The 20321-nt window shown below is 49.1% G+C and overlaps 2 protein-coding genes across 3 annotated transcripts; one reads left to right on the top strand and one right to left on the bottom strand.

Annotated features, from left to right (window-relative positions):
- Positions 1-193: 193 nt before the first annotated feature.
- ckba (creatine kinase, brain a) lies at positions 194-2832 on the bottom strand. The gene is made up of 8 exons (XM_028395330.1): positions 2695-2832; positions 2297-2498; positions 1577-1731; positions 1377-1509; positions 1055-1226; positions 857-980; positions 589-778; positions 194-508 (listed from the first exon to the last, which is right to left on the bottom strand). The coding sequence occupies exons 2-8, from the start codon at positions 2487-2489 to the stop codon at positions 330-332; spliced, it is 1146 nt and encodes a 381-aa protein (XP_028251131.1). The 5' UTR covers positions 2490-2498; positions 2695-2832; the 3' UTR covers positions 194-329.
- On the top strand, positions 2717-12944 carry trmt61a (tRNA methyltransferase 61A). Of its 2 annotated transcripts, none has more exons than XM_028395332.1 (4): positions 2717-2860; positions 4612-4959; positions 9619-9885; positions 12267-12944. In XM_028395332.1, the coding sequence occupies exons 2-4, from the start codon at positions 4629-4631 to the stop codon at positions 12548-12550; spliced, it is 882 nt and encodes a 293-aa protein (XP_028251133.1). In that variant the 5' UTR covers positions 2717-2860; positions 4612-4628; the 3' UTR covers positions 12551-12944. The 2 variants fall into 2 exon arrangements, with proteins under 2 accessions (XP_028251133.1, XP_028251132.1); XM_028395331.1 differs by lacking the exon at positions 2717-2860 and adding an exon at positions 3241-3509.
- Positions 12945-20321: the final 7377 nt, after the last annotated feature.

Below are 20321 nucleotides of genomic sequence, written 5' to 3'. Positions count from 1 at the left end.
TGACGTGTGGTTTAAAGGACAGATGAGGATTTTCTCTGCAGGTCTGTTTGTCCTCTCTGAGGTGATCTGCCTCTTTCAGCTGTGTGCTGCATTCAGGGACATTTGTAAATGTGAATGTGAATCAGTTTTGGACCTGCAGAGGTCTTTGAACGCCTCACTGAGCCGTTTCTTTAAATGTCAGAGATCAGCCATGTTCAACTTGAAGCAGTTTTATTTCAGATCTTCACCTTAACAGAATCATTTCACCTTAAATACACAATCCAAGCTGTAATACAGATGCATTCCAGGACAGTCAGTCATTCAGAGGGGGGGCGGGGCTTAGGACGGATTTACTTCTGGGCAGGCATCAGGTCATCGATGGACTGGCCCTTCTCCAGCCTCTTCTCCATCTCCACCAGCAGCTTGATTCCATCGACCACCATCTGCACCAGCTCCACCTCAGAGAAGCCCAGTCTGTCAGCATTGGAAATGTCAAAGACTCCGCCCACAGCCGCCGTGTCCACGCCACCTGAGGAGAAGAGGAGGTCACATTCGTCAGAACTCGCTGCTGATTGACATTGAATGCAGCAGGGTGGAGGTTCTGCTCACCTGTTCCACGTTTCTGCAGCCTCAGCCTCTTCAGAACCTCCTCAAACTTGGCGTGTTTGCTCATGTTGGGCAGCTTCACGTGCACGCCGGCGCGCAGGCCGGTGCCCAGGTTGGAGGGGCAGGTGAGGACGTAGCCCAGGTGCTCGTTCCACATGAAGGCGTGGCCTCTGTCCTTGAACAGGCTCTCGATCTGAAGCAGAAAACAGCCGGTTTAAAAACACGGTTTAAGTGAGACCCGGCCTGATGGGCGGTGCTTTCTTCTGCTGACCTTGGTGAGTCCGGTGCAGAAGCGGTTGAAGACCTCCTTCATGTTTCCACCTTTCTGCATAGAGATGACGCGCAGGTGGTCCTCCTCGTTCACCCACACCAGGAACGTCTTGTTGTCGTTGTGCCTGTAAACAAACGTTTGCTCAGATGCAGCAGCACGCAGACGAACATGCTGCTGGAGCCGAGGGCGGAGTCTCACCAGATGCCTCGTGCGTCGGGCCAGTCACGGGCCATCCCTGAAGCCAGCAGCAGGGGAGACACGGGCTTGTCGAACAGGAAGTGGTCGTCGATGAGCTGCTGCTGCTCGGCCTCGGTCATGTTCTTCAGAGCGTAGTATTTGCCCTTCAGGTCTCCGGACAGAGCGGCCAGAGCTGCAGAGATGAAGGGTGGAGGGTTAACTGATCACAGCCATAATGCATGATTCCACCTGCTCCCACTAGGGGGCACCGCTGCCACAGAGAGTCCAGGCAGCATCCCGTTTGACCTCAGTGGACACCTCTGACCACTCGGCTGCTTCTTACCTTCGACGGAGAGCTTCTCCACGCCGCGGCGCTCCCCTCGGCTGCAGTGAGGCGGCAGACAGAAGCCGCGGACGCTGCGTCCAGTTCGGACCCTGGAGCTCAGGACGTAGTTGGAGTCGAGGTCATCTCCACCCTGTGAAAGAAGAGTGGTGTTAGGTTCACTGACACTCATGTGAGGGATGAGGGCGGAGCTGCGCTACCTTCAGGTTGTCTGGGTTCAGGTCGGTCTTGTGCTTGTCTGTGGGTTTGTATCCTCCGTGTCTGTCCTCGATCACGGGGTCCAGCAGCTCTTTGAAGACCTCGTACGTCTCCTCGTCTCCAGCGACGCAGCCCACGGTCATGATGAAGGGGTGGCCTGCACGGAGGGGACACAGAGGACACACCAACACCCTCCCCTGAGTCAATATGCTGCAGCAGGGCTCTGACGGACTGTACCAGGATCATCAACCCCTGTCTGAAGGTCTGAAGGGCACCATCTATGGTGAAGCCGCCGGGTGTAGCCCGCTCCCTCAGCTTCCTGTACATGTCCAGGCTTAAGAACTTGGCCATGTGGTTCTGGTGCTGACTAAGATCTGGGAACTCATCCTCAGCTGACCGCTTCAGTCACACACACACACACACACACACACACACACTCCAACACACTCCAGTCTGTACATGACATGAAGCAGCATCATCAGCTGCTGTCTGCATATGTTCATTATGTAACTCTAATCTTTACGGTCTGCTGTAAAGCTGCGCTGAGAGGAGTCCCGTAGAGGCAGCTCTGTGTGTGTGTGTGTGTGTGTGTGTGTGTGTGTGTGTGTGTGTTTATCCCCCGGACAAGGTCACAGTGCAAACAGCACGGACGCGCGCCGCAGCCGCCGTTGGACAGATGGGACCGTGTGTTTTTTTTTTTTTTTGTTGTTGTTTTTTTTTACCTGGGTTGTCGACCCCGGTCTGGATGACGTCATCCAGGGTAAATCCGCTCGGCGTCTGTTTGCTCCTCAGCCGCTCGTACATGGCCGGAGTCAGGATCTTGGCCATGTGATTGTTGTGCTGGCTGAGGTCCGGGTACTCCTGGTCCGAGGCGTACTTCAGCTTCATCTGGTTGTGCGTGTTACCGAAAGGCATGGCTGCTCCCTGGGCGGAGGATGGAGGGAGGAGACGGTGGAGGAGAGAGAGAAGCAGCGAGGATCAGAGCCAGCGTCACATTTCTGCTCCGCGTTCACACGCATTCAGTCAGAAATGGTCATTTTAATTTAATTAATCGACAGATAAATAATCCTCTTTTTTTTGTGTGACGGATCAATAAACGTAAATTCGATCCGCCTCTTACCTGGTGTCGGGTTTGGTCACTACTACTACTACTACCAGCGGTTGATACGAAGATCCCTATTTTTCCGGCCTCGGAGCTCAGCGAACCTCCAGCAGCGTCCAGCAGCTCTGCGCTCCAGCGGCGTCTTCAGACGGGGATTTATAGCCGAGCGCCTGCGCTCCCATTGGTCAGTATTTGTAGTCCATTCATTCAATTGGACGCGCCGCGATTCGACTCTTGTTCTGTACAATAACTCCAAAAGTGTTGATGATATAAAGCATTTGATGTTCTGATGCATAGACACGGTGCTGCTCAGATAAATAGAGCTGAAGATGCGTTCAAGTGCCCAAACACAGTCTCACCAGGGTTAAGATCGGATGTTTAAAAACTTCCTACAGCTTTAAAGGCAGCACCTCCACCGGGAAACCAACAAAAGGTTAGAAAAAAAATTAACAAAACATTTAAAATGATATTTTCATACTGCGTCCACGCGTGTTTCATTTAGTGACGCGATGATTTTTGGTGATATTTCGTGTTAAAAACGGTGAAACATCTGAGTTCCAGTGAAACCGTAGATTTATAAGCGCTCTGCGCAGCCTGTCTGCGCGGGACTTCCGCCGGACACATGGTTGTCAGATCCATGAAGCGGCTCCTCACCGGGTTCCACCGGCTTCACTTCCTCTGAAAACAACCCCACGTGTGCCGGGGAATGAATGGTGGCTGTCACCGCTGCCCACATGCACGTTCACCGGCAACAGAACCACAGTTTGACGCTTAAATTCACCGATTTGTGCTTGTTTTGAGTGAGCGAACACCGAGCGCCGCTTCAGGAGCAGGTATGTCGCGGTTCTCTTGCTTGCTAGGCGTAGTTAGCGTAGCTGGTTAACTCCAGCTAGCGTTAGCATGTTAGCTAGCTAACAGTGGGAAGCAACGTTCAAACACAGCAGTAATTTGACTCGTTTTACTTTTAATTATGCGTGTTTAAAGTCGACAGACACGGAGCACCACTTCAGGAGAAGTTAGGTTGAGCGTTTCCAACAGTCGTTACTGCTTCTTAGGCGTAGTTAGCTGTTGGCTACGGCAGCTAGCGTTGCTAACGTTAGCACGTTTGTTTGTTAGCAAACCGGTCAAACAAAAAAGAGTCAAATATTATTTATGTTTATACACATTGGCACTGTGACCTGTCTGTGTGTTTACATGTGATTAGACTTCTTTAAAAACATTTGAACGTTCGCCAGCTCATCATCTTAGCTAAGCTAACTTGTGCTAACTTGTTCCCTGTCAACCTGTAGCCTCTAATTACAAACGCTTTGACCAAACCTTTGGTACATTTCATCTTAAAAACGGTCTTTTAACTGGGAACTCATTAGATCTTTAATATTATTAATTAATAATAAGTAATAGTTATTAATATTACCTGCATATTCTCAGTGTTGTTGGACTTTTTTTCTTCTTTGTGTCACTGAGTTAAATCAGATCCAGCTTCTCTCCAGATGTTATGTTAAGTATTAAACTGTTTTTCACTTTGAAATCTTGAAAAAAATGTGACGAAAAATTATTAAACGTTGACGTAAAGGGCATCCGAAAGGTCACAATGGCAACGAGGGGCCTGATTGAACATCAGCTGTCTTTTATTTGATCTTATCTATACAACTACAACATCAATGTGAAAGTAAAGTATAAAAACACCAAATAAGCAGTAATAACAGTTGTATACTATTTAAATAACAATACAAAAACTCCATATCCAGACTAAAATAGTTTATAAAGGTGGAAAAATGGGCCAAATTCAAATAGATTTTCTGGTTATAATGAAAATATCCAAGACTTTTCTTCTTCTGTGTCTACAAACAGAGCTAAGACATGATTTGTCAATATATTTTTAATATGAACAAATGTGCAACATGTCACTAAGTTCGTTTTTCTGCCCACTCACAGAGAGCCCTGGCCTCACTATGAGTTTTGTGGAGTATTCAGACTTCATCCAGGATGGGGACGTTGCCATCGTGTACTTGAGCCACAGCTCTGTGATGCCCGTCAAGGTGCAGCATGGCGCCCAGACTCAGACACGCTACGGCGTCATACGCCACTCCACAGACCTGATCGGCAAGCGATACGGCTCCAAGGTGACGTGCAGCAAAGGCGGCTGGGTCCACGTGCTGCACCCAACGCCGGAGCTCTGGACCGTCGCCCTGCCGCACCGCACGCAGATCCTCTACACCACAGACATCGCCACCATCACCATGATGCTGGAGCTGAAGCCGGGCTCCGTCGTCTGCGAGTCAGGTGAGTCTCCACAGAGAGAAGTGCGGCTTCACTCGGAGTCATGTGGCTGTTTTGAATGTTGTATTTGATGCTGGCTCCACGTGGTGTGTCTGACCGGTCCAGTGTGGTTCCTCACATGTTTGCATTTGAAGCTGTGGCCCATCATAAACAAGAACAGCACAGATCGGCATCCAACCATCATCTGTGGTAATGAGTCGTAGGCAGAGACACAGAGGGAGGGGCTCAGACTTCCTGTTTCACTGGGCATGTCCAGCTGAGAGTAATAGTACTCACAGCTGATTTACTACCAAACAGCTGCAGATTGATCTCAAAATGGTGGACTAGGAGCGATTGAATTCATCCTCCGGGCTAAAACAAAACAAACACGTGAGACAGGAAACAGAACTTCCCTGACAGATAAAGGCAGAAAACAACATCACAGAGAAATGGCAGCGGCCGTCTCCTACACGTCACTGGACATGCGGCAGCAGCATCAGCATCAGGACGTCCAGCGACAGCGTGTCCTTCTACCAGTGCAGATAACCAATCACTACATGAGGTGGTTTGAGCTGGTTCCATCTTTTTATTCAGCTTTCTGTTTCTTCTTGTTTATATCTCTGCTTCCTGCTTACAACCCTCCAAAACCCAAAACCTCTCCAGCTTCACACCATCCGGTCCAGCAGTGTGAGGTTTTAGAAAGTCTGCTGTTGTAGGAGCGGTGCAGAGCTGCTGGTACCGGGCAGGGACCGCTGCTGGAGGGCCACACATGAACAGGGAGAGGCTTCTTGATCCAATCACATGTAGCACGGAGTGAGGCAGTTTGATGGAGTTTAACCTGCCTCTGATTTGTAGCAGTGCATCCTGGGAGTTGGAGTTTCCCCTCGTTCTGTAGCACCTCTGTGTGACCATGTTTTTTCCCCACATGAATAAAATACTTCAGTTTTATACTTTGGTTTCCGCTGCAGCTGTTAACGTCAGTCTCTCCGTTTACACCTCGCCAGATGTTTTCACGCTCACAACCTCAGCTGTTCGTACTAAACCTCATGGGATCGTTTCAGATGTGCCTCAGGCTTTATGTAACACCGGGCTCTTTTTTCTTACTCTCCTGTGACGTTTCCTCAGATCACTTCTCCAGCTTTGCTTTTCGTATCTAAGTGTAATCATCCAGAGAGTGTCGGCATGTTTAAGGTGCAGTTTCTGTCACGGTGAAGGAGAGGTGTGTGTGTGTGTTGTGTTTTACTGCTGGCAGCCCTGCATGTCATTGATTGGTGTCTGAAGCCGGGTGATGAATGAGTTGGAGATCTGTCCAGTCAGCAGCAGCAGCAGCAGCAGCAGTGTGGAGGCGGCTGCTCCATCTGCATTGGGATCACGTTACTCTGTGAAGCTGCATTAAAGTGGAAGCATCTCGGCAGCCTGCGTGGCTTTACATGTCAACGAGGTGCTAATCAGCGTGACTCATAATGTTCATATAACGAGTGTGTGCTGTTAAAGGAGACTTTTTGTCACTGAGCTGTGTAAACATGCACAGATTAGAGGTGATAATGTGGCGGGCCCAGCCCGCTGAAGGAGCACGCGGTCATGTGAGGGGAGTCACCTTGGAGCCGGGCTGTTAGTGACTGTTTGTAGCTAATTAAATACTGCAGTGTATCAGCGGCACACACCGAGCAGCTCCTGTTAAATATTCACTGATGTTAGTGATGACCTCCACGCCAGGAGGAAGAACGACCTGTGCAGCCACCTGCATGTGGATCTGTTCCATCAAACCCTCCAACTGACAGCATCCATCACAGCCAGAACCCATAAACACAGGAAGACAGATGGACTTTGAATGCATCACATGCTTCCGCTGTGACAGTGTAAGAAGTGCCTCAGGCACTCCCTGTAAGGCTGGAGTCTCAGTTGGCAGGCTAACACTGTATTTTCCCATCTTGTGTATTTCTGATTAAAGTCCTGACATTGTGCTAGCTGTGGCTAATGTTAGCCTACAGGAAACCACCACTTCATGGCGGCACAGAGCAGCTTGTACCGTCTGTTATCCACACCTAGCTAAATGTCCACAGTACAGTAAGATCCAAGCAGAGAAAAGGACAAACTGCAGCAGCAGACATGGCATCCCAAGCTACAGCAGAGCTGCAGCCTGACCTTTGTGCTTGTGGCTTTGCTTCCTCATCCAGCCAACCAGCATGCTGTTAGAACTCTTAACATGATGGAGAACAGGAAGTGGAGCTGAGCCTGCAGTACCTCAGAAAGCTACGATTCTTTGTGCAGCAGAACTGTCTTTATTTCTCCTGCATTTAACTCCATCTTAATGTCAGAGTCTTAAATCCTTTCAGCCTGCAGAGAGGTATTCTTAGGGCTAAGTGGCATGCTAACACATGGTTGTTAGCTGAAAGGCAGAGTTCAACGGCTTACCACTAATGTGCACTGTCTGAAGGTCCATGCCCACATCTCATTGTGACTCACTGTTGCATTCATTTTTTGCGTGCTTTCGTTGTTGTGTGGTGGAAACACTTTGTCATCCCTCCCTTTGTTTCTGATGCTTGTTCTCACACGCATCACTTCATGATATCCCTTCTCATGACACTTTCTGGTCCTATTTAGTGTGTGTGTGTGTACACATTTTCTTTCATTTCACAGTATTCCTGCACAGTTCTGCTGATGATCAGTGTGTTCCTGGCAGTCCTCCGTCCTCCTTCCTCTGGTTAGCGGTGATGGAAACTGAGCCCGTCAGCACTCTGGCATGAAGCCTGTGTTGTGGTCCAGCCCGGGTTCTGCGCTGATTGATCGTGTGTTTATGCAGATCCAGTTCAGAGTCTGAAACAAACTTGTCCCACAGAAGAACAAGCGTTTCCTCTCAGATTCTGTAAACGGTGAAACTCTGCCTCTGTAAGAGCGTTTTACTATGAGGCTGAAGTTCGTCCACCAGCAGCCAATGAAAGCAGGCGCTCGTTAGCCGTGGACGCTGCTCATTAGTCACGTTAGGCGTCAATTGAAAGGTCAGAGCGCTGCAGCCGTTTAGAAATCCCCGTAGCTTCGATATGTGGAGGGTTAATCCCATCAGTGGCCAGCTCGAAACATTTTCCTGGATTGGACTTTTGATGATTAGATTGCAGACTTCTGAAGTGAGTGTGTGATGTTTGTTTGTTGTTGGTGGTTGTATCGTGAATCAGCTTTCTATCAATATGTTTCATAAGTAAGAGGCAAGCCGCCAGATTGGTCCATCAACCCACTGGAGCTGTGGCATTATGACATATTTTCAATTCATGAAAACATCTGGGATCAGAGTCAGTAAGAGGATCAGGATCCAATAACTGTACAGATATTGGATTGGATGAGATATTTTGGTGGATTTATTCGACACATGCGTGCGCTAGTGACGGCAACAGAAAGCAGGACAACGTGGAAACAGTCAAACAGATTAGACGGGAAGTGGAGAGAATGTTGGGTCCTGTACAAACATCATAAAACACACATGGAGTTTGCTTTTCTGCCACGTTGGCAACAGAATCTGTTTCACACGTGCCCCCGGAGAGGCGGAAGCAGAAACCAGCCGTCGGATGCAGCGTTTGTCTGACGATGTCTGCAGGCTCACACCTGCTGAAACACTCAGCCTCATGTTTTATGTGCCAACGATTGAATTCATCCTCCGGGCTAAAACAAAACAAACACGTGAGACAGGAAACAGAACTTCCCTGACAGATAAAGGCAGAAAACAACATCACAGAGAAATGGCAGCGGCCGTCTCCTACACGTCACTGGACATGCGGCAGCAGCATCAGCATCAGGACGTCCAGCGACAGCGTGTCCTTCTACCAGTGCAGATAACCAATCACTACATGAGGTGGTTTGAGCTGGTTCCATCTTTTTATTCAGCTTTCTGTTTCTTCTTGTTTATATCTCTGCTTCCTGCTTACAACCCTCCAAAACCCAAAACCTCTCCAGCTTCACACCATCCGGTCCAGCAGTGTGAGGTTTTAGAAAGTCTGCTGTTGGCTAAACACTGCACCCTTTGTCGCCACGTTAACAAAGGCAGCGGTGATGTAATATCAGGAGGAGGAGGAGGAGGAGGGGATGTGCTGGCCTCTCACTGCAAGTCACATGACCAGAGCCATTTTTCTTCTTGTAAAATCTCTCTCACACACACACACTGTACATTGGCTGGCATTGTTTATAGCGCTGCTTCAGGCCCGCTCGGAAACGTAGCATCCACTCAGTGGCCAGATGAAGAGCAGAGCTGTGTGAAAGTGTGTGTGTGTGTGGCAGCTGTGGACTGACTCCCTACAGAGGGAAGCATTTAGAGTCCTCTCTAAGACACAACAAGACGCACTGCTGAGTAGAAGCTCTTGGTCTGAGTACGCTCTTAAAGGTACAGTCTGTCCCATCTGAAGCTAGCTGCAGCCTGCAGGCTAATACCATGTTAGTCTGGAGCATCCAGAGAGGAAGGATCAGAGTGTTGGTGTCGAGTAAAGGAGCTTTTAGGTTTTTATGTTGTGTCTAACGTTGGAATGAAGCTAAGCATTATTCAAAGCTAAAGGGCTCATGGTGCTGGCCCGTGTGTTCACATCCACTCTGTGCTGGTCTTATCGCTGCTGGAGTCATGGATCAATAAATCAAACACCTTCCCTTTACATCCCCTCTTACCCCTGTCTTTGCCTCCGTCCTCCCTGTGGTTATATCCAGGTACAGGCAGTGGCTCCCTCTCCCACGCCATCCTGCGCACCATCGCCCCCACAGGCCACCTGCACACAGTGGAGTTCCACCAGCAGCGTGCAGAAAAGGTCGCCGAGGAGTTCAAGGAGCACCGCGTGGACCACCTGGTCACCGTCAGGAACCAGGATGTCTGTAAGGACGGGTTCGGAGTGACGGGGGTGGCGGATGCCGTCTTCCTGGACATCCCCAGCCCCTGGGAGGCAGTGGGACACGCCAAGGCCGCTCTGAAGAAGCACGGTAAGAGTTTACTGCTAGCTGGAATCTCCTAGCTAACAAGTGACGTAATCGTAAAACAAAAGGTGTCTCTCCACTGCAGGAAGCTTATCGTTCACCTCGATAAAAAGCAGTGAGGGAACTCATCATCTTTTCCTCACAAGATGCTAACTGGTAACAAATACAAACAATTAGCTATCAAATATCTGTAAGCCTGGATCGATTGTGGGAGTTTGAGCGTCTGTGCTACCCTGAAAACTCCATAAAGGAGGTCTTATAGGGAAAGTTCCAGCTGTGGGGACATAAACAAAGCTGGCCTGAAGTGGCCTGTTAGTTCCTACAGTGGAAAAACACCCAATGCGGATGCAGTTTGTGTGTAAATATGGGCTCAGACAAACAATCACCATCACCTGACGGTGACATTCCGTGACTCGCCGTGGCGTGCTGCAGCAGGAGCATGACTGTGACTGTTATAAATTCATCCCCCGCTCCTTGCTCTTCACAGCCATCGATCCTGACCAGCACAGCTCTCATTAACTCTGCCCTGGTGTCACAGCAGCGCAGTATAAACGCAGCCAGTGAGGCAGAAAGCGTGTCGGTGTCTCCTGGGGTGACCAGGATCTGCAGCGTGCCCGGGCAGGTTCGCCGCTGCGCTCAGGTGGTCACCACCCACAGCAGCTCCACCTAAGAACCCCTCCTCTACCAATCAATTCATCCTACACCTCACCCGCTGACGGACGGGATCAGAGGTTTATGAGTGCACGCTAATAATCCTGAGAAAGTGACTTCCGATATGAAGAGGAATGCCGGAGCGGCGAGGATGCTGCCCTCCTCCCAGACTTCCCTTTTATGGTGCCACTGCTGCATATGCCTTTCATGAGCCCTCGCCTGCACACAGATACAGATAGATAGAGTGCAGCCAGATCCCAGTTGTCGACGCAGTCCCATGACCATACAGGGTTATGCTGCAGGCCCAGAGCTGCAGAACGCGGCTCCACAAGGAAAGCCATGATTTACTCCCCACTGCTTCCAACTGGGAGGTTTTTCCAGGCACAGAATCAGGAGTCCTGAGCTTTGTGGTGGGGAGATACTTTCTAAAAACCTGCCAGGGGTTAATTCTTAAATGGAAATAAAAAGGCTTCGCTAAGCAGGCCATTACTGCAGACATTAATCCTGCTGTAACGGCCCCCCATACATCCCAGCACCTCAGATTCAGTACAAATGTTCACTTGGACTCATTTCAGGAATTCAGCCGCCATATTATGATAAATGTTTAATAAGATAAAAGGCTTAAGCGAGGACATTTGACTTAAACACTTGTCTTGAAATGCCTTTGCTGTGTTTGATCTAAGGACAGAGATGTTGCGTAGAGCAGCCGTGAGTCCAGGGTTCTCTGTAAACCCGAGCTTCCCTCGGGCTGACAGCATATTTCCCTGCAGTGAGCAGAAGTCCAGGGCCAGTCAAATATTTCTGGTTGTAATTCTCCTAATGTTTTGGCCCGCAGCCCGGCGCTCTGTTCAGCTGCTCTATGTGAGAGGAGCACAGTCCTCCCGGAGCCTCCTCCTCCCTCCCTCCCTCCATCGCTGCTCCCCCACAACCGCCCCATAAACACCAACGCTCCGAGTGGAGCAGTGGATCGAACGCTGGATGTTCAAGGATTTTAATAAGTGCTCGAGACGCCCCTTGTATAACCATCAACCCGACCCCTCCCTGTGTGTGTGTGTGTCCCTCGTTGCTAGGAGACCATTGAGTTATGTTATGGCCGTCTCGAGGGAGAACGCTGGTCCTGTTAGCCAAAGGAATGGCTGCCATCTGAAACGCCCTGTAATGTTTAACAGGCGCAATGCAGGGCTGCCCTGTGCAGATGCTCATCATATCCCATCATGCACCTCTCTGAATCCCTCTCTCCTCGTGAAGCAGGCTGTCCCTGTTGCTCCGGCCTCTGGCTGCACCCTCTCTGCAGCTCAGATCCAGACTCCTCTCCAGCTGCACTGTGTTCTTCACTCTTCAGGTCAGCCGCTGAACGCGTTCTTGGCTCGCCACCGCTCGGGCCTCCCGCTGCGATCACGGCGGGGATTCGTTTAGAAATGAGAGGCCGCGGCTGGCAGGCGATCTCTGTTCATTAGAGCGCCAGATCATCCCCCAGTGAATCTACACAGTGCAGCCCGGAGCCCAGCAGGTCACAGGACCGTGTTTTTAGAAGAGAAATGTGCTCTGACAGCACAGAAACAGAATTATTAATAGACGCCGTAGCATCATGAGATTTCCTGGAATGAGACTAAATGTCTCCTCAAGTCTGATCAAGTCTAACTTTGTTCAGGACTTGGTGCTGTGAGAGGACAGTCATCACTGGAGCACTTCCTGTTCTTTAACGGCTTTGTGTTGTTTTGTTCCGTCTCCTGCAGGAGGTCGCGTGTGCTCCTTCTCCCCGTGTATCGAGCAGGTCCAGCGGACGTGCGAGGTGCTCGCCGAGCAGGGTTTTGAGGAAATCAGCACCCTGGAAGTCCTGCTCAGGGTCCACGATGTCCGAACCATCTCCCTGCCGTTGCCCGACTTCGGCCCCGAGTCCGGGGCTTCGGAGAACGCGCCTCCAAACAACACCTCCGTCACCCTGAAGACCATCACGCCCCCCAGAGAAATGCCAGGCCACACCGGGTACCTCACCTTCGCTACCAAACCCAGGACCTGAAGCTCAGAGCGGTTTTTGTTTTTTCTGGAGCACAGTTTATAATCCGCCTCACTCAGGTGTCAGTTATAATGCAGCGGGGCCGCCGGGCTCCTCCAGGCCCCGGTTGGCACTGCGGCACCAAGAGGATTTACAGCTTTGTGTTACATCATTTCGTGCTTTATTACTTGGCACCGGTCTGTCGCTTGCATCAAGCAGGAAGTCGATTTCATTTAAGAAGATTAGAACTCTTAAATCATAATGGCTCCGCTTTATAAAAATCACTTTCACCGCTGGAGGAGTTTTGGAGGAGTTTTATTTACATTCAAGCAAAAACTGATCAGACTCCTGTTCTTTTTTTTTTTCGGTTTTTATCATTATATTGCCTAAAATTTTCAAATTAAAAATCAAAATAACATTTTTCCCTAATGTTTTTCTCTATACAGGTTGTCAAAATGTTTGCTATGGGATATTCTCTGAGATTAAAGTGTAGATAATTTCTTATTGTACAGCAGTAAGATGAGGCAAATAGTCCATATATTTCTAAACTAGTCCTTTCCACCCTCGTCTAGTTTGATCCTGTTATTTAGTTTAGTTGAATAAGTTGTATTTAAATGTATTTTTAGCAGCACTTTAAAACAAAGAGGGATCACCGTCCCTGTGTTGAGATTTTCCCTCCACACCCACCTCCAGCTTTCATAACTGGGCCGTCAGATGCTGAGCTTTCAGCAGAATCCCTCCCTGCTGTGTTCACTGTCCCTGATGTGATGGGCAGTTTCTTCATCCAGGCCTGTTTTTAGTCCCCTCCACTCTCAGAGGTGGTTAAATCGGGGCAGCACGGGCCGGTTAACAGAATAATCCTGAGCTTACTGCGGGATATAAAAAGCTCTGTGGTCGCTTCAGTCTGCAGCGTTCAAACAGGTGACTGTGTTACTCTCAGTGAATGATGGCCCCTGTTGAGTCTGAGACCAGGAGGCTGGTGTGTGTCCACATCAGCACAGAGAGTGTGTGTGTGTGGGTGGTGGAAGTGAGTAACGCTCCCTGTCGAGGAGGAGGTGGGTGTGGAGCAGCAGCCATGAGTCTCACAGCTGATTCATTCAGTAACATTTAATGAAGAGGAAGCAGAATGTGCTGCAGCTGTTCTTCGTTTTGAGTGTGGGAGGTTCCGTTCGCCGCCATCTTGGCAGCGCCTGAGTCCAGCTAATTATGTGTTAATGTGAACAGTCTGTAAAGGGGGTTATTTCTGCTGTAAAGTTTTAACATGGAGGTCGTTTAACAGGAAACACTGCTGAGAGTCACTCAGCTCAGCTCAGACTTCGGCTTTAAAACTCTGCCTCCCAGTAAACATCTTCATCCTCTCTGAGCGGGCCTGCAGAGGACCCCACACGCCCTCTCTCTCCTCGCCCTGAGCTGGTCACATGCCGCCTCGTCCCGTGCAGCTCTGCTCGCTCTTTGCCCGTGAGGGTTTTCGGGCCTGGACGTTTGCCGGGTGTCAGCCCTCAGCTCAGGACAGCAGAAGACAAGCTGATTAAGCGGCAGGATTTCCAGCAGCTCAGAGCTGCTATTCTCAGCTTCAAGCCGGGCAGATTAGACCCTCCAGAGCAGCAGCAGCAGCAGCAGCCTGGTCTGCTGGTGGGACGACTCGCTGAGTGCTCCAGGTTCATTTCAGCTTCCATTACATGACTCAGGTTTCTGGAAGCTGACCAGAGGAGCTGCTGTCTATTGAGCGGAGCAGCTAAAAGATCCGTTCATTCTTTTTCACTTCAGCACTCAGCCGAAATGATCGTTGAGCCTGGAGAGAGTTTTTCTTAGAGTGTGTGAGACCTCAGCACTTTTCGTTTAACCCTTTAATCCTGCTGGGACTAAAAGTGAACGAGTGAGGATGAGAAAAGTAGTGATGATCAGATTAGAGGCTGAAAGGAGCAAAGCTCACGTTGATGCTTCAAATAAACCTCTTACACAAGTCTCACTCTCAGTGGGAGCAGGAGGAGAGACCGATCAATAACAGTGCTGATCAATAACATCACCAGGAGATCGTTTAAAGGGGCACATCAGAGATCAGAGGACCTTTATTCACAACAAACCCAAAAAATAATATACTGAAAAATTAGTAAAAAATTTGCTTCTTCTTGTGAAAGCTGAGACTGTAGACCTCCACACAGCAGGGGGCGCTGCAGGCTGACGTGACATAAATTCTGTGAACATTACAGTTTAACTGGGTAAATACAAGAAGCTGCGTTGGATTTTAATATCCAGTTAAATTTGTCATCACTCATTGATTTGGTATTGACGTATCAGAAACCTGCAGTTCCACAAGTGTCCACTTGAGGCAGACTTGAATCTGAAGATCGCAGATTACTTGAGTTGTCACTCAATAGAATAGATGATAAGTCGCCTTCTGGCCCCTTCCTGTGTGTATAATGACCGGCAGTCCGTACACGTCATTGTTGATCTAGATAATATTCAGAAACGATAAATTCCTGTTCACAGAGATAAAGGACAGACGCGGCGTCCATCTGGTCGCGCGGCGCCGATGAAAGACGCTGACCCAGTTTGTGACACAGAGACGGTCACAGCGGGACAAATGTTTCCGTCCCGGCCCGGTTCTCTGATCTAATTACTCTATCAAATATTGATGAGCTGGCTTCAGTCACTTCCGACATCACGATGGATCAGTTTCAGGAGAGAAAGTCGGCGCACAAGCGCTCCATGTGAGAACGCCATGATTGCATAACCTGTGTTTTGTTTTGGAGTTTGCACCATATGTAGCTACATGAATAATGGATTCATTTTCCACGAAGGAGAGCCCGAATCTCATCCGCTGCTGACGGACATGATCCTTCAGAGATGCCTAGATTCCTAGTGTGTTGTTTGATGTGTAGCAGTGTTAGCATGCTAGCAGGCTTAGCCTTTAAAACAGTGTTTGCACATAAACAGCTGCTTTACTTTTGTCTAATTATCATATATTTCTTTAGAGCTCAAAAAAATGAATCAAAAATAGCACATAATGACATAAGCCACTGAAATGCTGGGTCACATTAACGTATTCAAAACGATAATCGCACAATAGCATGGCCTGTTTTATTTAATCTCAGCAGAAATTAGGCGAAGTGTGTGTGTCTGTCTGTGTGTGTGTGTGTGTCTGTGTGTGTCTGTGTGTCGTCCTGCAGCGTTGAATCCTCTCTGAGCTCCGTGCAGACTTTCTGCAGGACACAGGAGGCGTTTTCAGAGCCCCACAAACTGTAACAAAGACTCAGCTGACGGCTCTGTGACGTCAGAGCGAGCCAGAACAAAGCAACGCCTCCGACCTCAAACCACAACTGATAACACACACGCACACACTGAGGCACAAAGACTCGCAGTATATGCAGCCGTGGACGCTTCCTGTCTGCTGATCTGTCGTCTGTCCTGTCCAAATTTTATTTCTGTCAGTGTAAATGTGTCGCTGTGGAACGGCGCCCCTCTTTTTCCCAGGCTCATAATGGCCCCCACTGTGCCCACTGCTGAGCGCCCTGTTTCCCCTGATGGACCCGTGCCAACCCAGTTCTCCCATTAGCCAGAGACCGCTCTCCCTCTCCGAGCCGCTGATTAACCCTCCTTTGTTGTCCCACTTCAGCGCGACCCCTTTAAAAACGTCTGCAGGGTCGCAGCGCCATGAGTGGAGCAGAGTTTTAATGAGCCAAGTTCCCAAGGAAAGAATGAGCACCTCTCTAATTTGCATTTTAACAGGCAGGCTTTATGTACATTTGGGTTAAATTTAACCGATGTGTTAATGTATGCGAAGGAACTTTGGACCGTTTTCCACTGCAGGAACTTTCAGTTATGTTCCTACTCCTGGAACTTCCCCTGCAGGACCTCATTCAAGGCAGATTTCAGTGGACAAAACAGTCCCTACAACATGGCTGCCTGTAGTTCCTGCTGTGAAAAACAGCCTGATTTCACTGGTGCTGTGGACACGAGGGAACATTTTGGTTCTTGCTTCATGGCTTCACTGCAGTAGCTTGGCTACTTGAGAACACTGGGAATTTTGGGGTAGATTTCAGGGTAGTTCCTGCAGTGGAAAAGGGCCTTATATTCACCATGCAGTGCTGTAGACACATTTCTGGAATTTAGTTCTTGGTTCATAGTTCCTGCTTCGCACTTTTCCACTGCATGTATTAGTATGTTTGCAGTTGCTGAATCCCCCTGTAGGATCTCTTTTGGAGGAATTGTTAGGGGACCCACAGACTCATAAAACATCCTCAGCATGGTCCGGCAGATGTTAAAAGACCGGAGCCTTGTCAGAACATAGAGGCGGCTTTGGCCCTTCTTGTAGAGCGCTTCAGTGTTCTTAGTCCAGTTTGTCGCCCAGAAACACCCCAGGTATTCAAATCCTCCACAATGTCCACACTCTGCCCCACAGATGGAGACAAGACCCACGTGTGTCTTGGTCCTCCTCAGGTCCACAACCAGCCCTAACCCTTTGTCTTTGCCACATTGAGCAGCAGATGGTTCTGCTCACACCATGTGACAAAGCTGTCCAGCACAGTCCTGTACTCAGACTCTCCACCCCTGCTGATCCCACTATGGCAGAGTCATCAGAAAACCTCTGAAGGTGACCTGACTGTCTTGCAGCTGAAGCCAGAGGTGTAGAGGGTCAAGAGGAAGGGAGAGAGGACTGTCCCTGTGGGGCCCTGGTGCTGCTGACCCTCATACTGAGGTCTACCCGTTAGTCTGATAGTTAGAAAAAAAACAAGTTTCTAGGGACCTTAGTTCTTGGTACATAAAAACCTTGAAGGTAGACCTTCAGACCTTCGTCTACGGCAGGCACCTGGGTTTTGTGTTAGACCTTTTTGACCCTTTGTGTGTTTCAGCAGCCTTCACTGCCCGCCTCGGCCCTGCTGCACATTACACGTCTGTGGCCGCGCCTCAGATTTCCAGTTAACAGAAGGCTGTTCAGCAGAACTTCAGAGGAGGAGGAGGAGGACCCTGTGTGGCACCTCTCAGCCCCAGCTCAGCTGATATACTGTAAGTACAAAGTACAGTGTCTTATCTGGAGTGTGAATGTGAGGCCTGTCCTGTGCCTGCAGACAGAGCACGTATCACAGCAGATAAGTCTTATCACTGGTTACCTCTGCAGAGGTGACTGTGTGGAGGCAGAGCCCGGCCACAGGCTTACATCACATTATAACATGTTCAGATCAGGAAGTGTTTTTAATACAGTGCAGAACAACAAGCAGCATGATCAGGGTCATATAAGGGTTAAAGGCTGACGTATCCTTCAGCTTTACAGCCTGTCCACTGAGGCCGAACCTGCCAATCATCAGCAACACGTATCCTTACAGAGCCTTCTGATTGGCTGCTGGTGATGTCACATGTATTATGTCACAGAGGAAGTCATAAACCAGCGATATGAGACGAGGACCCGCTGACCCACATGTCGGCTCAGTGCCAGTTGTAATGGCGGCACACAGACAGTCACATGATGTTCTGAGGGAGCTTTTGTTCCACTGCAGGCATGTTCCCAATGTTTGGGCCTGTTTCAGCACCACTCATGGCCCTGAGTTAAGTAGGAACACAGCTATGGAATGTCTGTTCCTGTAAACACTGTGGCTGCTCCGAGTTCCTGCAGTGGAAAAAGGTGGAACATTAGTTCCATGGGAACTTCTTGGGTCATGTAGTTTGTGCCCTCTCCAAAGGGCCTGCTCTGTGATGGACATTAGACAGTTGCAGGAACTTGCAGGCCGTTTTAGGGTCCTGAAAGGCTGCCATGCAGGGCTTAGCGTTTAGTTCCTCATTGCTTTGGTCAACTTTCAACTGATGTCACAAAATGTTTGGTGCAATTAAAATTGTGAGGGTGAGTTCAGGTGTCGGCTGTGAGTTCCTGCAGTGGAAAAAGGCCAGTTCTAATGTCTCTGGTGCCCTCAGAGGGATGTTTGTGGTTGGTTGCTGGTGGGCCTATGCTAACATTTCTATCACCGTTTCATTCCTGTGCAGTGAGAGCCGACACTGAATCTGATCGACACCTTTTTTCCTCATCCAGCCGAGCGGCCAGGAGTCACCGTCAGATCTGTATTTTCCACGTCTGCCTACAGAACGTGTGAGTCAGTCGTCATGGGAGCTCAGAGCTCTGACAGCTGGCGGCCGGCTAACAATAGAAACGACAGCGTTTATGGAGAATTCAGCTTCTATATAGTTACAGCTAGAGTCCTGCTCGGGTCACAGCGGTGAGGCAGGTGGGTCACACACATCCACCATGTCTGTCAGCAGCACACCATCAGCTCCACACAGTGCAGTAACAAACAATAAAGAACAAGGAAGTGAACAGGTCTGACTCATATTTGCAGTTCCTCAAGTGGTCAGATGAGGAACTGCAAATAGTCTGACCAGTCAGACCTGTACTGAACTGTGAGCTCACAGGCCATGTCCTTATATTATGAGTCGAGCCAAACAGCTGAGTGAGGAAGTTGCAACAGAAAGTCATCATGAGTGTACTGATTTACTGGCAGTGTGTCCACTTCCTGTTCATGTCAGAATTCACCTAGAAGGCGCCTCAAAGAATAGCTTAGCTTAGCTTTAGCTTTACATTTTTGAGCTCTCTAGAATGAATTCTGAACCATCTGGAGAGCGCTCCTTTTGGAACAGGAAGTCCAAAATCAAGCCGAAAACTGCTCCTCAGTCACCTGACCTCCCTGTACACCGGCTTCTTATCACCCTCACGTCCCCTGGCAGACATTCAGCCGCCGCCTTCTCCCTCGGTTGGTGTGTTTTCACTGTAACCTCCATGTAACAGCAGCTTTAATGTGGCTGTGTGATGTAGTAAAATGGCTTTTATTCATTTTTTTTTAGTGCAGCTCATTGATTTCTCATCACTCATTAACCAGGATGAGGGTGTACGTGTATTCTTTCACTTCCTTTCACAGGATTTAACCACAGCTGAGGTTTAAAAGGCAATAAAGAGAACTACAAGCCCAGCTCGTGTTGAAGGTGATGATGCCCCCTGCAGCTCACACACAGGCCTGCCCCCTCTGTCAGAGCCTGATCCGAGTAAACACAGCTCTGACGTTCACGTTGTTCTGTGTTATCACAGTGTCTATATGTGAGCGCACTGCTGCTCCCGGTGGTTTTATTCCAGGAGTATTCAGACGTGAGTTTTCCTCCATCTTCTGAGGTAACTCCGTCACTGTTCCTGCCGCCGCCACTGCTCTTTGCCTCTTCCTCGGATCGCACAGTGAGGTGCAGCTCTACCATGTGGGAGTGGAGACGCACAGTGATATCTGCAGGCCAAACACAGGGCGCTGCCATGCAGGAGTGAGTAAGCCCTGCTGTTGCTGTGGCAACCAGCCAAATATGGCAGCGCCCTCCTCCATGGCTGTCAGGTAGTGCTGTTACAACAACTCTCATGGAGCACAAAGAAAATACACAAACATGGATACAATCAAACCTTACATTTAGTACCTTAAATTTTAATCAAGAAAAATAGTTGTGTGTGTGTGTGTGTGTGTTTTAATCCTCATACAGGCTGCAGCTGTGTTTGTTTGTTTGTGCAGCTTCACACATACAACAACAGCATGTAACACAACCAGCTGTGGTGGAGGTCAGAGGTCAGCTGTGTGTGTGTGCTGCATCACTTCTTTACTGCACAGCTTCATGTCATTTATGTAACATTCCTTGCATGTGTTCATGCTAAATGCTAACATGCTCAGAACAGGCACAAACCTTCACAGGTGTGCAGTACCACTGTCTGACAGTTGGTGGCGCCAACACTTCAGTCAGGAGGATTTAGATCATGACAGAAGAAGTATAATTAAAAATA

Source organism: Parambassis ranga, chromosome 22 (genome assembly GCF_900634625.1).
Source record: "Parambassis ranga chromosome 22, fParRan2.1, whole genome shotgun sequence".
In the NCBI taxonomy this organism is placed as follows: Eukaryota; Metazoa; Chordata; class Actinopteri; family Ambassidae; genus Parambassis; species Parambassis ranga.
This window is presented reverse-complemented; position numbering and strand designations above follow the sequence as displayed.